Raw genomic sequence first — 20,664 nt, 5'->3', positions numbered from 1 at the left:
ATGCGAAAATACACATTTTGGCGCGCTGTTTACATTATTACGCTCAGCTATAAATAATATGTCCACCCCAGCAGCGCCAACCATAGACGAAAAAAAAGAGAGGGAAACCAACAAAAAAACATGAGCACAAGAACTATGAGATCCTACCCCAAGCCCCAAGTGTTAAAGACATGAGGATATAAGTAAAAAATAGATAATGAAAATTAAAAGAGAAATAATTTTTATAATAGAAAGGCATTGCAAGGAAAAAGGTATAACGATTTAAATACAAATTTATTGTGGCCAATTTTAATAAAAATTATCCATAACCAGTAAGGAAGGGCAAAAGTCGGGCGGTGTCGACTGTATAATACCCTACACCTACCCTATATGTACAATGTGGGACAATATCCAATTTGGAACCATTTTTGATGGACCTCGGCGAGCAAAAATATGTTCAAACTGTAATAACTACGGTTGACAAATGACAACGTTATTGCAAATTACCCAAAATCTGACGAACATATATATGGGAGCTATAACTAATACTTAATCGATTACCATTAAATTAACCAGTAATGTCGAGAGTCATTAGAAAATCCTTCCTGCAAAATTTCGAGAGAATCGGGTTACACATGACCATTTGATTGCATTATTACTGCAAATCGAACGAATATATATATGGGAGCTATATGCAAATCAGAACCGATTTTTAATGTCGGGAGTCATAAGAAAATCGTTCCTGCTAAATTTCGAGAAAATCGGTTAACAAATGACCATTTTATTGCAGTATTACTGCAAATCGGACGAACATATTGGTTTGCCCAAAAAGTAATTGCGGATTTTTTAAAAGAAAGTAAATGCATTTTTAATAAAACTTAGAATGAACTTTAATCAAATATACTTTTTTTACACTTTTTTTCTAAAGCAAACTAAAAGTAACAGCTGATAACTAACAGAAGAAAGAATGCAATTACAGAGTCACAAGCTGTGAAAAAATTTGTCAACGCCGACTATATGAAAAATCCGCAATTACTTTTTGGGCAACCAAATTTCGAGAAAATCGGTTCACAAATGACCATATTATTGCTGTATTACTGCAAATCGGACGAACATATATATGGGAGCTATATCCAGATCTGAACCGATTTCTATGAAATTCATTTGAAATATTGAGAGTAAAGAGAAAATCCCTCCTGCCAAATTTTGAGAGAATCGGTTAACAAAAGACCATTTTATTAAATTATTACTGAAAATCGGACGAACATATGCATGGGAGCTATATCCAGATCTGAACCGATTGTTTCCAATTTCAATAGGCTTCGTCTCTAGGCCGAAAAACATGCCCATACCAAATTTGAAGACGATCGGATGAAAATTGCGACCTGTAGTTTGTACACAAATTAACATGGACAGACAGACGGACAGACAGACAGACGGACATAGCTAAATCGAATCAGAATGTGATTCTGAGTCGATTGGTATACTTATCAGTGGGTCTATCTCTCTTCCTTTTGGGTGTTACAAACTAATTCACTAGGCTATAATACCCTGTACCACAGTAGTGGTGTAGGGTATAAAAACTACATTCAACAAGTAAAAAGGCATTAAGTTCGGCCTGGCCGAACTTTGGATACCCACCACCTTGGGCATATATGTAAACCTTCTTTCATTATAATCTGGTGTAAAATACATAATTTATGCCCCCATAGCAGCTTTATCGAAATATGGTCCGATTTGAACGAAAATAGTCAAGGATATTGAGAGGTCTAATAGGTACAAGGCATTGTTAAATTTTGTAGAACAAAATATTGGTCTTTTTGGTAGCCATATCCAAATATAGACCGATCTGTACCATATTAAGGTCGGATATCGGGAGGCTTAAAAAAACTCACCGTTTCAAATTTCGGGTAATACATAAGGCTTTTATGGGCTTCAGTTCCCTCATCGGCAGATCGGTCTATATGGCAGCTATATCTAAATAGAATCCGTTGTGAACCATAATTAGGTCGAACGTTAGGAGGTCTTAACCAACTCACTGTTTTAAATTTCAGGGAAATCGGGTAATAAATAAAGCTTTTATGGCCTTCAGACCCTTTATCGGGAGATCGGTCAATATGGCAGCTATATCTAAATATGGACCGATCTAATCCATATTTAGGTCAGATGTCGGGAGGCTTAAAATAACCCATTGCTTTAACTTTTAGCGAAATCGAGTAATAAGTAAAGTTTTTATGGCCTTCAGACCCTTTAACGGGAGATCGGTCTATATGGCAGCTATATCTAAATATAGTCCGATGTAAAACATATTTAGGTAGGATATTGGGAGGCCTTAAATTACTCACTGTTTTCAATTTCAGCGAAATCGCGTAATAAATAAAGCTTTTATGGGCATTAGACCCTTTATCGGGAGATTGGTATATATGGCAGCTATATCTAAATATGGACCGATCTAATCCATATTTATCTCAGATGTCGGGAGGCTTAAAATAACCCTCTGCTTTAAATTTCAGCGAAATCGAGTAATAAATGAAGCTTTCATGGGCTTCAGACCCCTTATCGGCAGATCGGTCTATATAGCAGTTATATCTAAATATAGTCCGATCTGAGCCATATTTATATCAGATGTCGGGAGGCTAGAAAAATAACTCACTGTTGATAACTTCAGCAAAATCGGATAAAAAGTAAAGCTTTTATGGCCTTCAGACCCTTTATCGCGAGATCGGTCCATATGGCAGTTATATCTAAATATAGTCCGATCTGAACCATATTTAGATCAGATATTGGGAGGCTTGAAATAACCCACTGTTTTCAATTTCAGTAAAATCGGGAAATGAATAAAGCTTTTATGGGCTTCAGACCCTTTGTCGGGAGATCGGTCTATATGGCAGCTATATCTTAATATAGTCCGATCTGAACCATATTTGGGTCAATTGTCGGAAAGCCTTAAGCTACTCACTGATTGAAATTTCAGTGAAATCGAATAAAAAATAAAGCATTTATGGGTATTAGACCCATTATCAGCCGATCGGTCTACATAGCAGCTATATCCAAATATGGTCCGATTTGGCCCGTTCAAGAACTTAAACAGCGTGCATCAAAAAGGCGCATCTGTGCCAAATTTCAGCTCAATATCTCAATTTTTGAAGGCTGTAGAGTGATTACAACAGACGGACGGACAGACCCACGGACATCGTTAAATCGTCTTAGAATTTTACGATTATCCGAAATATATATACCTTATAGGGTCGGAAATTGATATTTCAATATGTTGCAAACGGAATGACTAATTAAATATACCCCTATGGGTGGTGGGTATAAAAAAGGTTAATACTTATTAAAGTAAAGTATCTGAAGAGTAGTTACATGTACCTGTATACCCTAACATATTTCGCATTCTCTCTCACTTTTGTTTTGGTTTTTTTTTTTAAGGCACCCAGCTTTTAGTTATGGTCATCAAATACAAACACAATCAAATGATTGTCCATACGTGTTCTTCTTCTTTGCACTTAACGTCTTCCGTCCATCTATCCATATATCCATTTATACTTACTCACTTACGTATTTGCATATATTTTCATTTGCACATACATACGCATATATATGCATATTTATTTACAAGCGAAAATGCTTTGATATGCATTTATTTTTATGTCAATTACACACTCGCACTCAATTTGTGTCGTTTCGTTTTCATTTTTCATATGAATACTAAGTGCAAAGCAACACTTCCTTGTTTTAAATAGAAATTTATATGATTTAGGGGAGCGTTTCTGCGATGCGTATTACAAATAAGAATAAGAATATTGAAATATCAAAAAATTATGTAAAAAACAAGTAAAAGGGTATTAAGTTTAGGCGGGCCTAATCTTGGGAATCCGCCAACATGTATCGCATGGGATAGGTTCTTTGGATGGATGTTGAATGTATTTGTCATGTCACCACGTTCAAAATTTCAGCCAAATCGGATATTAACTGCGCCCTCTAGGGGCCTAAGAATCAAATCGGGCGTTCGGTTTATGAGGTATGAAGCGTGTGTTTTGGAAATCAAAACAAAACTCTATGGGCAAAATTTCAGCCAAATCGGATAATAATTGCGTTCTCAAGAAGTCAAATCAAATCAACAGATGTGAACCATGGTGAAAGGTATATAAGATTCGGCCCGGCCGCATTTGGCACGCTCTTACTTGTTAAGTTGTAAAGAATTCTTTTGTTAAGACTTCGTCGTTTTGGCATAGCTCTGCTTGAACACCTTATACTTGAAATGTACAAAACAAAACTCGTTACTTCCTTCAATAAATTTCTATATCTAAAGGTTCAAAGCCCTCAACTTTCCGATAATTTAAGTTCTTCCTAATTTCTTCCGCATTTGATTGTATGTTTTTGTTTTTCATTATCAAAAATTTTGCTATAACCGCCACTGAGTGTAAGGGTCCCCAGATTTATATCACTCATAGCTTTTCCTTATTGCTTCACTTGTTGGGTGATAGTGTTGAAAATCAAAAACAATTTAAAAAATATGGCGCCATGAGTAACAACAACATAACCACAATGACAATTACGTTAATATTCCTCAATTAACCGAAAGAAATCTCTACATTCATGTGCCTAAGCTTTGATTGTGATAAGACAAGGATTACAAGAAGAACAACAAATGGTTGTATGTCGGTCTTATCTCTCTGCAACAAGGAACAAATAAGGTTCTCTTTTCCTGGTTTTGTTTTTGTTGTGACCTACACCACCAATCTAGAATTATGTGTGGACATGCGGTGGAGGCGGTACACTCACCGACATTGTCCGTCATTCTTCTGATTTGTCTAACAACACTGGCAGTAGACCACCACCACCACCACCACCACCACTACTACCACTACAAACGATCATTATCAATTGAAGCTTTACATTGGGCAGGCGGGCAGTGAGCCACTTATACAAACACCGAGTAATGTGTCGTGGCTAGAATTTGCCGAATAGTTTTGTATGTGTGTGGTTTTTGTGTTTTGTTATTGTTATTGTTGCCTATTGCTTTTCTATTCCTACATTATGTAGTAGTAAAACGTTTTTCGCGGTTTCGCAGTTTTCCGCATGTTTTAGGTACTTAGAATGTTTTTGCAAGTGGCTCGAACGGTTATGTTACGCGTTTAGTTAGTATAAACGTTGCGTCTGAATATCGGCTATACAATCCGAATCGAATCGAAAAAGACCCGATGAATAAAAAAAGCAAGTTGCGGGCAAAGGCGATCGGCCAAAGAAAATGAATTTCAACGCAAATTGATTGATGATCGTTTCACAAAAATTTGAAGAAAAATAAAAACGAAACCTCATTGAAAGGGAAAGTTAAATTAAAAAAAATATCTAAAAAGAGAAAATTTAATTTTCAAAATAAAAATATGTGTTTTTTATTTTAAGTTTTTTTTTTAAGTAAAAAAAAAAAAAAAAACTTATGGAAAATCCTTAAAAAGAAATAAAAAAAAGTAGGAAGAAATATAAAAGCATTTTTTCTTATCTTACATAAAATCAAGAATAAACCATGTTAAACTTGACATTTTGGAATATCTCTTGTAAAGTGAAAAATATCAGGGCTTAAGCAGATAGCCCTTTCAATAAGTGCAAAATCTTTTTTACCACAACATCTTAAAACTGCCAGCCTTAGGGGCAAAAATATTTTTTTTTAAATTTAGTTTTAAAAACATCAAAAGGTATGTTTTTATTTAAGCATAAGAGCGAGACTATTTTCATTTCCCATATTTTTTTTTTTTTCGTAAAAACGTCATAAAATTACTTATACCGTAATTTTCTTTCAGCTAGGTATATCTCAAAAAAAATTTAATGAAAATGGTGGCTAAATATTTCCTTTAATTTTTTTATAATTGAATATAGTCTGTCTTAAGGTGGATTATATCATTCATTTTTTAAATAAAACTTAAATTAAAAAAACATTTTTTTCTAGACTATATAATAGAAATAATAACATTAACTAAAAAAATCATAAAAAAAAATTTTTGTATTTTTTACTTTTCATAATATTTTTTTCTATTTTTTTTTTTTTTATTTTCTATATTTAAAACTTTTTCTTTTTTTTCAACTTTTTAACCTCAATTTGTGTTTTTTAATAAGAAACAGTTATTTTATGGCTTTTATTTACTTAAGTTTTAAAAATTCTATTATCTTTTTAATTGCTTAAGTATTTCTCTCTCCATTACTTTGCGCTCTCTCGTTATGTTAGGGTTGTCTGTTTTTTCAACACGGAAGAGGAACAGCACCACAATCGAAAAGCTTTGTTAATTTGTATTCAAATGCACTTCACATAACATCATTGTGGGGTCTGTCTGCCTGCACATCTTCTCTGCCTTTGGTGTGTTGGCATGTTCTCACCACACACTCTTTCTCACCCCAACACTAGTAAAAAAAAGACCGGGTTTATATGTGTTTGCTTGCATAGAACTTACATTAAAACTTTTCCCATTTACCGCCTGTTATTGACATTGCACGCGTATGAGAGTGTGTGTGTGTGTGTGTAAGTGCGCCAGAGAATGAGTATGAGAGCGTGCGTTTAGAGTGCGAATGCATTTTGCAAAAACTCATCACTGTTACACAGATCCACACACACACACAAACACATAGATATGGGTCAGTAGGTGGTGTTGGCAGCCACAAAGAGGGTGGTGTGTCGTTTAAGGGGCCCTGGTTAGTGCTTGAAATATGCATTCGTTTTTGTTTTTTTTTTTTTTTTTTTGAACAATTTCGATTTCCGCATTTGTCCCTGTATTGGTGCATAGAACTTTTTGATGGAGTAAAAGTTTAGAATCTTTTTCTTTTTGCAAAAAAAAATAGAAAATAACAACAACAATGTTTGCTACACTATCAGCTACAACAATTCAAAGACCAAATGTGAAATATGAAAAATAATGCCGCCTCTAGGTTGGCTTCCTACTGGGGGAATGACTCGTCCGAAGTATAATTTGTTATGTGGTCGTGTAAGGGTGCCAGAAAAAAATTACAAATATATTAAGAAAAATGAGTTGGACCTTTAAGCAAGTAACTAAGAGGTAGTAAAAACTACAAATAAAAAAAAGCTTAATGGAACTAAGCTAAAATTTCTGAAAAAAATTGGTTTTTATTAAAAACATTTCAAGGATAATTTTATCCATCCAAAAAAACCAGAATATCCAGGCAGCCGGGCATATAAAAGAGAAAAGCTTTTGAAAACCCTGAGCTCAAATACGCAGACATTTTCACCCACACCATGACACACATAGCAATATCGAACGCATTCAATTGCAAAAGTGAGTGTTGTTAATTATAGTATCATCACAATTCATCATACCCACACATCCGTCCATGCTGACGCACACACACCACCATAGGTTAAATGCAATGAAACCATTCGCTTAAAGTGGTAAACGCCAGTCTGAGCCCTGAACTATGGGCAGAGAAGTGGCGGGGGGGACCCCATAATGCGGCAAAGGGTATGGTCAATCAGACAGCCAAGACCGCGACCGCGACCGAGAACGAGACGATATTAGAACGAATGAACTAAAGTAAAAGTGAATTTAAGTCAAATGTAAATGCAAAGAAAAACAAACAACTATTACCCAAGTAAAGAGGCCAAAGAACGAGGGAAGGGAAATGCACTTTGTGTAAAACAACAAATACAAACATTTATAGTCAAGCAAGCAAAAAAAAAAATAAAGCAAGAGCAACAAGCTAAACAGAGCCAGCGACACGGAAAAAGCCAAGGCAACTGGATAACCTTGAACTTTAGTTTAATTTCTCAATGAACGCCTTTAGACTAAAAAAAAAACAATCATAATATATAGAATATAAAAGAAAAATGCATCAAAATTTTGATTTTATTCTTCTTCTTTTCAGATTAACTTCATATATATCACACATACATAGCTAAAGAAAACAGACCCTTAGCATAATAATTTAGGCAACTCCACACGAAGGAGAACAAGTCGAATTCAATCTGCTGAAACCCCTCCTGGAAGTTTTTCCATTCCCTGCATTGCACACACCCAACCGCATATCTAATCCAAAAAATGAATATCAACCTGCCAACAGACAACAATACAAGCAGCCGCTGCAATCAATCAGGCTCAACACTGGCGGCCTCTAACAGCAAACAACAGCAACAACACAACAGCCTACAAGAACCAAGTTCAACGGCGGTGGCGCCAAACGTGGCTTCTTCACAAATCCCCCATCGGCCTAGTCCGGCAGCTGGACGCAGTCCATCGCCTGACGGTACACGTGATTATGATGTAACCCGCATGAGAGAAGAAGACTTTGAACGTTTGGCCGTTTATCTGGTGCCCGATGTACAATGTGAAAGGGGCCTGCCAAATCGAGCAGATAAAACGTTGCCACGCAGCCTGACTCTAAAACCCTCGCTGGTATTCTCGTCAGCAAATGTTAAGGTAAATGATGTCGCAAAATATAATTGTGGCAAATGATCTAAATTAATTTTTTTTTATAGACTGAAGGTGTCTGGAGCACAGGGGTTATACCTAGGGGTACACGTTTTGGTCCCTTCGAAGGTGTGCCCACACCGCATTATCCCAATGACCCGAATACAGCCCGCTACTTTTGGAGGGTAAGCAATATTATGAAAAAATTATTGAAGACATTACTAAGGCAATTTTCTCCAACCCAGTTTTAAACTCTCACTCTCTATCTCACTATCACCAACTGTCTCTGCTGCTGCTGCTGCCAATTTTTCATTTTCTGTAAAGACCCAAAAGTCTTGCGGGGGGGGGATTTGTCATAAGCCCTAAGACTAAAGAGCATAATGTCTATTGTCGCTTAGATGATTCTTGCTTAGAAACGAGTTTGTGTCTCTCTCTCTCTCTCTCTTTCTCTTGAAACTCGTTCCTCGATTAGACTGTTTTTAATTATTAGCATTTTAGAGCATTCTTGCGATAAAACTTGTGGTAAAAATTCATCAGCCTATTTTTCGTGTAAACTCTGGCCTACCATTTTAATTATATATGCTCAGAGGACCTTTAGAACCAATCTGGTCTTCAAAGTACATTCAAAGTTTTCCTCTCAGTCGGCTCTCCATTTCTAGCCTACCTTCAATCTAGCCCATTTGTGCAATTGGGAAATGTCCTTCTAACGGAATGGAATGTAACATATACTTTTAGGCGCCCCGGTAGCCGAGTTGATAGCGTGCTCGTATTGGCAGTGCGTGGGTGGTGGATTCGATTCCCACAAGAGGCCTTCGTCTGTCGCTACTGTGGTATCACAAGTCACTAAAAATTGTCTGTAAAGGACTGTCACTCTTACCTAATCTAACCTGCATACACTATTATTTATATCACATCTGCTAACGTGTTACAGTAAGGTCATGTGATTTCATCCGCGTTAAAATTTCCCCCATGGAATAAAATTTCTCTTTACAACAACTGAAACCCTATTTGATATTTGAGTTAGCTTCCTGTTTAATATTTTTAAAATTATTTTTAATACAATTGACGCAGTTTCTAAAAAACTTTTTTTTAACATTTTTTTAAAAATTACTAACAAAAAATATCACCAAAACTTTACTAATCCGAACAAAATCATTCTATTTTATTTTATGTTGAAACTCATGCGAATCTTAACCACAACAAAAAAAAAATACACCACACAATTAACCCACTCATCTAAAATAAAAACAACCAATTGTCCATCCATCCAACATCATAACCGACTTTAAACAATCAGGTGCAGGGAACACGCCATATTACCTATGGAAACATAAAGGTACTGTTTTTGTTTGCTACTCTTTCCTTCTCTCTCTCTCACACACTCTGTATAACGCTATTTTGTATGTTGTATTACTATTGATGTTGAATTTTGTTGTATTGCTCTCTCAATAACTGTCATTCTCTCTCAGTTGTATGTTATGGTACCTATTGTAATGCTCGCTAGACCTCCTGAACTCAAGCGGCAGTGTTTTGCCAGGCAGAACAAACTGTCAGGCCTGATAAAGCTGGAGGGTCGTTATACATAAAACTCTATTTCCAACTCTCTGTATCTCTCTCTCTGTCTCATTCTCTTACTCTGTATGTCGCTCTTGCAAGCAAATTGTAGTTATTAGAATATGGTTGAGAGAATTTCCAATTTGGCTAACATTTACCCTGTGTCTTTACTTTGTTCAATTAGATCTTCAAAGATGATGACTACTACTATCTGGATGGATCCGATCGCTCTCAAGCCAATTGGATGCGTTACGTTGCCTCCGCCTATAGTCTGGACACCATGAACTTGGTGGCTTGTCAGCATCAGGAGAATATATACTTCTATACCACACGCGACATTATGCCCAATGAGGAACTGATGGTCTGGTATTGCAAGGATTTCGCCAAACGTCTGGGCTATGATGTTGATCCGGAGCGCACCTTGTTTGGGGCCTGCAAGGAGGCCAACGATGAGGACGATGAAGTCGAACAAGACCAAGATCCTGAAGATGATGCTGAAGCGGACTATCCCTGTCATAGTAAGAAAACCGAAGGGCGTGCATCCTCCCCCTACAGCATGCCAGCGCCAGAGATACCACAAGAGATTGCCTACAATCACATCACCTATGTCATGGGCCTACATTTGCCACCACCCACAGCCACTTCATCTACGGCACAGAACGACAGACGTTCACCCACTTTGAGTCCTTCTCCACCTGCCACAAATCAAGCTCAAAATACCAGCAATGCCACCAACACTACCACACATCCGCATATACATCACAGCCAAGGTATCCCGCATCATCATTCACGCTCCCTGATACGCCACACCCATCAACAACTTCACCCCAATGTGCTGCATTTAAAACAGGAGCCATCGTCGGTGATTGTTCAAGATCATCATTGCTCAACGCTGCAGCAAATGGATTGCTCCAGCAAGGAACTCAAAGAGGTGGCGGGCAGTTCGCCGCTATCCCAGAAGGACCCACAATACGAACATCAACTCACTCCCAATGATGGCAGTGTACGTTCAGTTCGTTCCGATGAGGGTTATCACAGCAATGAGTACCATGAGGATAGACTGACGCCCTCGGGCGGCGATGACAGCGACAGCGAGAGTGAACACAACTATGTGCTGGACTGTTCCAAGAAGGCGATAGCTCCCAAAGAGACTGTGATTGCCCACTCACAAAAGGCCATTGTAGCGAATTCAGCGGCGGCGGTAACTGCCGCTGTCACATCGGGCGATTGCGGTAAGAACGAATACCGAAAGTTCAAAGTAAAAATGCCACTGAAGTACGAGTTTAAGAATAGCATCAAGACTGAGGCAAACAATGCCACCACAATTAGCAGCCCAAGCACGACTAACTCCTCTTCCTCCCCCTCCGCCTCGACCACAACCCTCAAGCTGGACGAACTGCAAGCAAGCTCCAGCGAGGATGAACAGCGCACAACTTCCATTAGCTCTTCGACGCAAATCGATGAGCTGATGGAGGCCGATTGCCGGCCATCAAGCATTATGGAGACCAACACTGCCTCTAACAACCACAATCACACCCACACCCACACCACCACGCAGCCAGCTTCAAGTACTGTCATCGTCTTGGAGAATAGCCAAAAACGCACAATAGTTCCATTGACTAAACCCTACTATGAGGCCGAGTCCAGTTCTCCACCTCCCGCCGGCCAAGGTTATATACGTTACACTCCGCCTTCGAGCATTTTGGAGACCATATTGACAGGCCAGCATCAGCATCGTTTGGAAACAGCTGCTGCGGCAGCAGCCGCTGCGGTAGCCTGTCGCCAGGCCAATTCGGCCACTCCCCCGCCCTCTTCACCCACAGAAATGGCCTATTCGTATAAGAAGTCCCATCGCTATGGCAATGCAGTCAGCCCCGACTCCAGTTCCAATAACATGGTGACCGGAGGCGATCATACGGGCCATGAAACAGAAACCGACTTGCATCTCAACTCGTCGCCGACATGCAAAAAAGATCTCTGCTCGCCCCCACCAGCCCCACATCAACAACATCATGTCCTCTTTTCACCACATGGTGTTCATGCGGCCTATGTTAATGATGGCCATCACACACCGCCTTATTCCACCTACTCCTCGTATTCGAATGGCAGCCTCAATGGCCAGTCGGTGAGCGTATTGCACGCTCCAACCTCCACGTTCCATTCGCCACCACACAGTGCTCAATCGCCGTTCGATCGGCAGTCACATTCCTCCAGTGGATCCAATCAAAATCTGCACATGCTGCAAGGCAGCTCTCAAATGTTAAATCACCCTCTCATGCAGCCTCTGACGCCGCTTCAAAGGCTGTCTCCGTTACGCATTTCCCCGCCCAGTTGTCTTAGTCCCGATGGCAATTCATGTCCACGCAGCGGCAGCCCCCTAAGTCCCAACTCATTGGGCTCGCGGGGCTATCGATCTCTGCCATATCCCCTAAAGAAGAAAGATGGCAAAATGCATTACGAATGCAATGTCTGCTGTAAGACCTTTGGCCAATTGAGCAACCTGAAAGTTCATCTGAGAACACACTCAGGCGAAAGACCCTTCAAGTGCAATGTCTGCACCAAGAGTTTTACCCAACTGGCGCATTTACAGAAGCATCATTTAGTGCATACGGGTGAGAAGCCCCACCAGTGTGACATATGCAAGAAACGTTTCTCCTCCACCTCCAATTTGAAGACTCACCTCCGTTTGCACAGTGGCCAAAAGCCTTATGCCTGCGATTTGTGTCCTCAGAAATTCACACAGTTTGTGCATCTGAAACTGCACAAGCGGCTGCATACCAACGACAGGCCCTATGTATGTCAAGGTTGTGATAAGAAGTACATTAGTGCTTCGGGTCTGAGAACCCATTGGAAAACCACCAGCTGTAAGCCGAATAATTTGGAGGAGGAATTGGCCATGGCTGCAGCAGCGACTACAGAATGTTTGGGTAAGTGCTTTAGGTAAGAAAATAGATTTAAATTATTTTAATTTTGTTTTGTCTTTTACAGATAATGATCATCCTGAACCTGACTCCCGGGAGGCATTTGAACAAATTCAACAGCATATTCATCCCCATCTGCGACACATGGCTGCCGGTGGAGGGGGGCCAGACCATCGAGTTTTGTCCCATCCCCAGCAACAACATATGACCCATATGCAACAGCAACATGTCAGCATGATGCATCAGCACTTGCCCCCACCAAATTCGGCGGCCGCTTCAATGCTGCTGACCACAGCCAATCAATTGCATCAACAGCCAGCCATGCATCAGCATCAACAGCAACACCAGCATCCGCAACATCTCCTGCAACAACAATCGCTGAAAGTGAAGCCCCAGATACATATGATGCCGGGAAATCCACATGATAACAATGCGCCAACAGGCACGGTCAACGGTGTATCTCATGCCCATGTGGCAGCAGCAGCGGCGGCACATGCAGCGGCAGCAGCTGCTGCGGCTGCCCATGCGGCGGCCAATTCCCATTCCTTGGCAGCGCCCCAAGACAATCGACCCTCGGTAATTGAATCCAATCAGCCCATGATCATAGAGTGCACGTAGATCGGAGAGAGAGAGAGCACATTGGACAAAGCCTTCTCCATGAGTGGCGAAAGGTTCAGAGTGGCCAAAATCAAAGCAATGGGAGAGAAAATCAAATCAAGGAGTCTGGTTATACTCCACAATGATTCCTCAACACAGCAACAAACAAAGTGCAATACACAAATCGGTATTAGTAGAAGAAGCAGAGAGTCTAAAGAGAGCCAGAGAGGTATTGATAACATTAACAAAACCCATCATTCGTTCTGCTCTTTTTTAATTTCACACAAAACCACAAATGATGAAAATTTTCAAAAACAGTCGATCTCAACAATTGGCAGCCAATTACAAAACAAAAAAAAAAACCGCCCTAACTCAACTAAATTAAACACCCCCTCTCATCACCCAATATAACTTAAAAAATAAAATAAAAAAAATATTTTGTATATATTTAAGTATCTAGAGTGTGTAAAACTCGCTTGAATCCCTGTCCCTCTTTTAAAGTCATCAAAAGCGGTTAAAACACACACACACACACAGAAAAGCCTATCAATCCCCTTACATAAAGAAATTACACAAAATCATACTCCGATATCGTCATAACTTATAGAAACACATTTATATGAAAAAAAAAAAAAATGAAGTAAATGAAAGTGCATTTAATACAACCACAATGGAAAATTATAAACCTTTGATACCATTTCATACACGGCTATACAGACAGCATACATAAAGTTATTAGGAGAAGAAGAAGTCGAAGAAGAAACGAAACCATATTGTAAATATCGTTAAAATAACAAATATCAAATTACATAAAAGTTGCCTTATTTCATTAGAATTATTCTTAATTAAACACAAACAAACAACTAGTATGAACAAGCATTAAAAACAAAATTAAAACAAAAACTCAAAATCATGTGGGACATGCAAACGTTAATGACTAGAAAATTCCCAATCCCAGGCAGGCCGGTTGTACGTACCAGATTGACCCGAAGAATTCCTTAACATCGGCAAGGGCTGCCGCCTCAGTGTACCACACACTGCTACTACAGCAAAAACATCAACTAGAAAGTTGTAAATCGAGTTAAAACCAGTAAGGAAAGGCAAAAGTCGGTCGGAGCCGACAATATAATACCCTACACCTACCCTACAATAAATGAAAACGGGCAACATATAAATATATATGTATATGAGAGCTATATCTAAATCTGAACCGACTATTAAACAGATCGTTTGAAAATGGTTGTTACTGCGGTCATTTAAGTGCAAATCGGGCGATACATATATATGGGAGCTTTATCTAAATCTGAACCGATTTTGATGAAATCTAGCAGATATGTTAAGATCGGTAACAAAACAATCCGTGCCAAATTTTGTGCAGATCGGATGAAAACTGTAGCTACTATGGCCATTTAAGTGCAAATCAGGCGATACATATATATGGGAGGTATATCTAAATCTGAACCGATTTTGATGAAATCTAGCAGATATGTTAAGATCGGTAACAAAACAATCCGTGCCAAATTTTGTGCAGATCGGATGAAAACTGTAGCTACTATGGCCATTTAAGTGCAAATCGGGCGATACATATATATGGGAGCTATATCTAAATCTGAACCGATTTTGATGAAATTTTGCAAATATGTTAAAATCAATAAAGGAACTTTCCGCGCCAAACTTTGTGCAGATCGGTTGAAAATTTTAGCTACTACGACCATTTAAGTACAAATAGGGCTACACATATATATGGGAGCTATATCCAAATCTGAACCGATTTTGATGAAATCTAGCAGATATGTTAAGATCAGTAACAAAACAATCAATGTCAAATTTTATATAGATCGGTTGAAAATTTTAGCTACTATGGTCATTTAAGTGCAAATCGGGCGATACATATATATGGGAGCTATATCTAAATCTGAACCGATTTTGATGAAATCTAGCAGATATGTTAAGATCAGTAACAAAACAATCAATGTCAAATTTTATATAGATCGGTTGAAAACTGTAGCTACTATGGCCATTTAAGTGCAAATCAGGCGATACATATATATGGGAGCTATATCTAAATCTGAACCGATTTTGATGAAATTTTGCAGATATGTTAAAATCAGCAACGAAACAATCCGAGCCAGATTTTGTTCAGATCGGTTGAAAATTTTAGCTACTACGGCCATTTAAGTGCAAATCGGGCGATACATATATATGGGAGCTACATCCAAATCTGAACCGATTTTGATGAAATTTTGCAAATATGTTAAGATTGGTATCAAAACAATACATGCCAAATTTTGTTCAGATCGATTGAAAATTTTAGCTACTACGGCCATTTAAATGCAAATCGGGCGGTACATATATATGGAAGCTATATCTAAATCTGAACCGATTTTGATGAAATTTTGCAGATATGTTAAGATCAGTAACAAAACAATCAATGTCAAATTTTATATAGATCGGTTGAAAACTGTAGCTACTATGGCCATTTAAGTGCAAATCGGGCGATACATATATATGGGAGCTACATCCAAATCTGAACCGATTTTGATGAAATTTTGCAAATATGTTAAGATTGGTATCAAAACAATACATGCCAAATTTTGTGAAGATCGATTGAAAATTTTAGCTACTATGGCCATTTAAATGCAAATCGGGCGGTACATATATATGGAAGCTATATCTAAATCTGAACCGATTTTGATGAAATTTTGCAGATATGTTAAAATCAGCAACGAAAAAATCCTTGCCAAATTTTGTGCAGATTAGTTAAAAATTGAAGCTACTACGGCCATTTAAGTGAAAATCGGGCGATACAAATATATGGGAGCTATATCTAAATCTGAACCGATTTTGATGAAAATTTGCATATATGTTAAAATCAGTATCAAAACAATCCATGCCAAATTTTGTGCAGATCGGTTGAAAATTGTAGCTACTACGGCCATTTAAGTGCAAATCGGGCGATACATATATATGGGAGCTATATCTAAATCTGAACCGATTTGGATGAAATTTTGCAGATATGATAAGATCAGTAACAAAACAATCTGTGTCAAATTTTGGTCAGATCGGTTAAAAATTGTAGCCACTACGGCCATTTAAGTGCAAATCGGGCGATACATATATATGGGAGATATATCCAAAACTGAATCGATTTTGAAGAAAATTGGCAAATATGTTAAAATCAATAAAGGAACTTTCCATGCCAAATTTTGTGCAGATTAGTTAAAAATTGAAGCTACTACGGCCATTTAAGTGAAAATCGGGCGATACATATATATAGGAGCTATATCCAAATCTGAACCGATTTTGATGAAAATTTGCATATATGTTAAAATCAGTATCAAAACAATCCATGCCAAATTTTGTGCAGATCGGTTGAAAATTGTAGCTACTACGGCCATTTAAGTGCAAATCGGGCGATACATATATATGGGAGCTACATCCAAATCTGAACCGATTTTGATGAAATTTTGCAAATATGTTAAGATTGGTATCAAAACAATACATGCCAAATTTTGTGAAGATCGATTGAAAATTTTAGCTACTATGGCCATTTAAATGCAAATCGGGCGGTACATATATATGGAAGCTATATCTAAATCTGAACCGATTTTGATGAAATTTTGCAGATATGTTAAAATCAGCAACGAAAAAATCCTTGCCAAATTTTGTGCAGATTAGTTAAAAATTGAAGCTACTACGGCCATTTAAGTGAAAATCGGGCGGTACATATATATGGGAGCTATATCCAAATCTGAACCGATTTTGATGAAATTTTGCAGATATGTTAAAATCAGCAACGAAAAAATCCTTGCCAAATTTTGTGCAGATTAGTTAAAAATTGAAGCTACTACGGCCATTTAAGTGAAAATCGGGCGATACATATATATAGGAGCTATATCCAAATCTGAACCGATTTTGATGAAAATTTGCATATATGTTAAAATCAGTATCAAAACAATCCATGCCAAATTTTGTGCAGATCGGTTGAAAATTTTAGCTACTACGGCCATTTAAGTGCAAATCAGGCGATACATATATATGGAAGCTATATACAAATCTGAACCGATTTTGATAAAATTTTGCAGATATGTTAAAATCAGTAGCAGAACAATCCGTGCCAAATTTTGTGAAGATCGATTGAAAATTTTAGCTACTACGACCATTTAAGTGCAAATCGGGCGATACATATACATGGGAGCTATATCCAAATCTGAACCGATTTTTATCAAAATCACTAGCATTCGACCTAGGGCCATAAAAGTCTTTGTCCCGAAAATCAAAAAATATCCACCCCAAATAGCTTTTATATAATATTGAGGTATTTTGGGGTGGGACGGCTCCCAAACACATGGCTCTATAATGTAGTGATTGGTCCATAAATCCATATGGCTGGTTTTGGGCTGTCCCCGCGGCACCTGTCCCAAACAGTAGAAACGATGTTTTTTTTTTTTTTGGGCTGGAAGACCACCGGCACTTTGCCCTGCAAATAGATTTCAAAGTCGATATTTACTCCCAAATACCGTTAATTTGAGCTCCATATTGTTATAGTCGGTAATAAAATTCAGTTTAAGAGTGATTTAGGGCGTACCCCCAAAACTGGATATCAAATTCGTTTTCTACTCTCAAATACCTTTCATTTGAGTTCCATATTGCCATAATGGGTCAATTCGATGCATTTTTAGGAGGAAAAGAGCCACCTTGACTTGTACGCAAAATTTAATGTCATATTTTTAATCTACTCCGGTCGGCTGATATGCCCATTTGGGGGGTATTTGGGGGTGAGGCGACCTCCCATTACTTGAAACTAATGTTTTATGCCATATTTGTAATCTTTTGCAGGATACTTTTCATTTGAGTCCCATATTGATAGGAACTTCGAATATTTCTGTTTAGAGAAGTTTTTGGGTGGGGGCGGCCCGCTGGATCCAAATGGATCCAAAGTTTAATATGATTTACATTTTCTTCCAAAGACCTTTCATTTGATACCCCATATTGTGCCCATCAGTCCTCTTTTGGTTTTGGGTGGCGTTTTTGGTGTAAGGGGGAGGGTTAGCCATCATCCGATATCTAAAAATTATATAGCCTATGTTTCCTTTTTTTTTTTATTTTGATTCTACGGAACAAACAAATAAACCGAGTCCCATATACTCGTGATGGGTCACATGCCCATTTGGGGAGTTTTTGGGGGCTATGACAGAATAGTTTCTTCCACTAGCCAAACGTAGAATAGTGTTCCAAGCGCCTCGATCTTCTGCGCTCATTCTAAAATCTCTGACACCAAGTTTCGAGGTGTCTCCCACCACTTGATCTTTCCATCGGGCTTTTGGTGTTCCCGGTTTGAGTGTACCACCGTGTTTGCCTTCAAAAGACTTCTTTGCTGGAGCTTCTTCATCCATTCTGACAATATGACCTAGCCAACGCAGCCGTTGTATTTTGATGCGTGTGACTATGCTATCGTCGTCATACAGCTCGTGGTTCATATGTCGCCAATATTGTCCATAAACGCAAACTGGTCCATATATTTTACGAAGAATCTTTCTCTCAAATACTCCTAGCACTGCCTCATCTGATTTCACAAGTACTCATGCTTCAGAACCATTTTAACACTTCGATCTGATTTCGTATGCCAGATTTGTAATCTACTCCTGAATACCTTTCATTTAAGACTCAGGCAATTTGTCTGTTTTTAGACATTTTGAGGTTAGGGCGACTTCCTGCTGGGTACTTGGAGCCAATTTTTAATACCATATTCGTATTCTACTCTTCAATACCTTGCATTTGATACCCATATTGTCTTTATCGGTCCTCTTGTGATTTTGGGTAGTACTTTTGGGGTAAAGGGGAGGGTCCGCCCCCCTTCCGATATTAAGAAATTATAAAGCATATTCGTCTCCTTCCTGACCATATGCGTAATCTACTCCCGAATACCTTTTATGTGAGTCCCATATTATCATGATTGTCAAATAAACATATTTTAAGGGGTTTTTGGGGCTAGGGCGCAAATCCCCCCTCCCCCCTAGTACTTTTGGGTAGTACTTTTGCGTTAAGGGGGAGGGTCCGCCCCCCTTCAAATATCAACAAATTATAAAGCATTTTCGTCTTCTTCCTGACCATATGCGTAATCTACTCCCGAATACCTTTTATTTGAGTCCCATATTGTCATGATTGTCAAATAAACCTATTTTAAGGGGTTTTGGGGCTGGGACGGCCCCCCCAGGTACTTGGACCTAATTTTTATTATGAAATTCTTACTCTTTTCTTGAATATCTTTTATTTGAATACCATATTGTTCCCATAGCTTTACTTTTATTTTTGGGTAGTACTTTTGGGGTAAGGGGGAGGGTCCGCCCCCCTCCCGATATTAACAAATTATAAAGCATATTCGTCTTCTTCCTGACCATATTCGTAAGCTACTCCCGAATACCTTTCATTTGAGTCCCATATTGTCATGATCGTCAAATAAACCTATTTGAAGGGGTTTTGGGGCTGGGGCGGCCCCCCAGGTACTTGGACCCAACTTTTATTATGAAATTCGTGCTCTACTCTTGAATACCTTTTATTTGAATACCATATTGTTCCCATAGCTTTACTTTTATTTTTGGGTAGTACTTTTGGGGTAAGGGGGAGGGTCCGCCCCCCCTCCCGATATTAAAAAAATTATATAGCCTATGTTTCCTTCCATATCAACCTACATAATCTGTGAAAATTTCAAGATTATTTGCACTATACAGTTCTAAAACAAAAACCCCCTCCCTCCAATTCTATTAAGAAGTAGCGATCGACAAGTGAGTCCTAAAAATTTGCATTTAATAGAGAGTTCCAGGCAAAGGCAACTTTAAAAGGTGTTTTATTATTTAGTTACTCTGTTTTCTCACCCTGCAAATGTTTGTCTTCTCTTTTAAAAAAGAGAAAAAAAAGTTTCCCACTCTCTGGTCATTAACGTTTAGCCTCCCATAGGCACCGGCTTCACGTCTGGTATTTTATATAATTTTTGTATATAAAATTAGTGAATGAGAAAAAGCCTAGAATTAGCAGATACTTGTAATTGTAGATTTTTTTACATTTGTAGCGTAGTTTAATACTGAAGAGTAAAAGAAAACAAAAAAAAATTGTAGCTGAAAAATCGGTGCTTTTAAGAGCCAGCTTTCATTTGGTGTCTGGAATTGGATTATGAAAAAAAAACACATAGTTGAGGACTA

General features: G+C 38.4%; 1 protein-coding gene across 2 annotated transcripts in view; it reads left to right on the top strand.

Moving 5' to 3' along the window:
- LOC106084662 (uncharacterized) overlaps positions 1 to 16,284 on the top strand; it is a 49,977-nt gene extending 33,693 nt beyond the window's left edge. The window contains exons 1-5 of one of the 2 annotated variants that reach the window (XM_013248524.2): positions 5,099 to 5,678; positions 7,852 to 8,402; positions 8,462 to 8,578; positions 10,132 to 12,874; positions 12,936 to 16,284. In XM_013248524.2, coding sequence (XP_013103978.2) covers positions 8,025 to 8,402; positions 8,462 to 8,578; positions 10,132 to 12,874; positions 12,936 to 13,486 — 3,789 coding nt within the window. In that variant the 5' untranslated portion in view covers positions 5,099 to 5,678; positions 7,852 to 8,024 and the 3' untranslated portion in view covers positions 13,487 to 16,284. Of the gene's footprint in view, positions 1 to 5,098; positions 5,679 to 7,851; positions 8,403 to 8,461; positions 8,579 to 10,131; positions 12,875 to 12,935 lie in introns of those variants that run through there. The other variant, XM_013248525.2, reaches the window with a different exon arrangement.
- Positions 16,285 to 20,664: the final 4,380 nt, after the last annotated feature.

The sequence above is a fragment of the Stomoxys calcitrans genome, chromosome 1 (genome assembly GCF_963082655.1).
Source record: "Stomoxys calcitrans chromosome 1, idStoCalc2.1, whole genome shotgun sequence".
NCBI classification, from domain to species: Eukaryota; Metazoa; Arthropoda; class Insecta; order Diptera; family Muscidae; genus Stomoxys; species Stomoxys calcitrans.
Note: the sequence above shows the minus strand (reverse complement) of the source record. Positions and strands in the feature narration are given on the sequence as shown.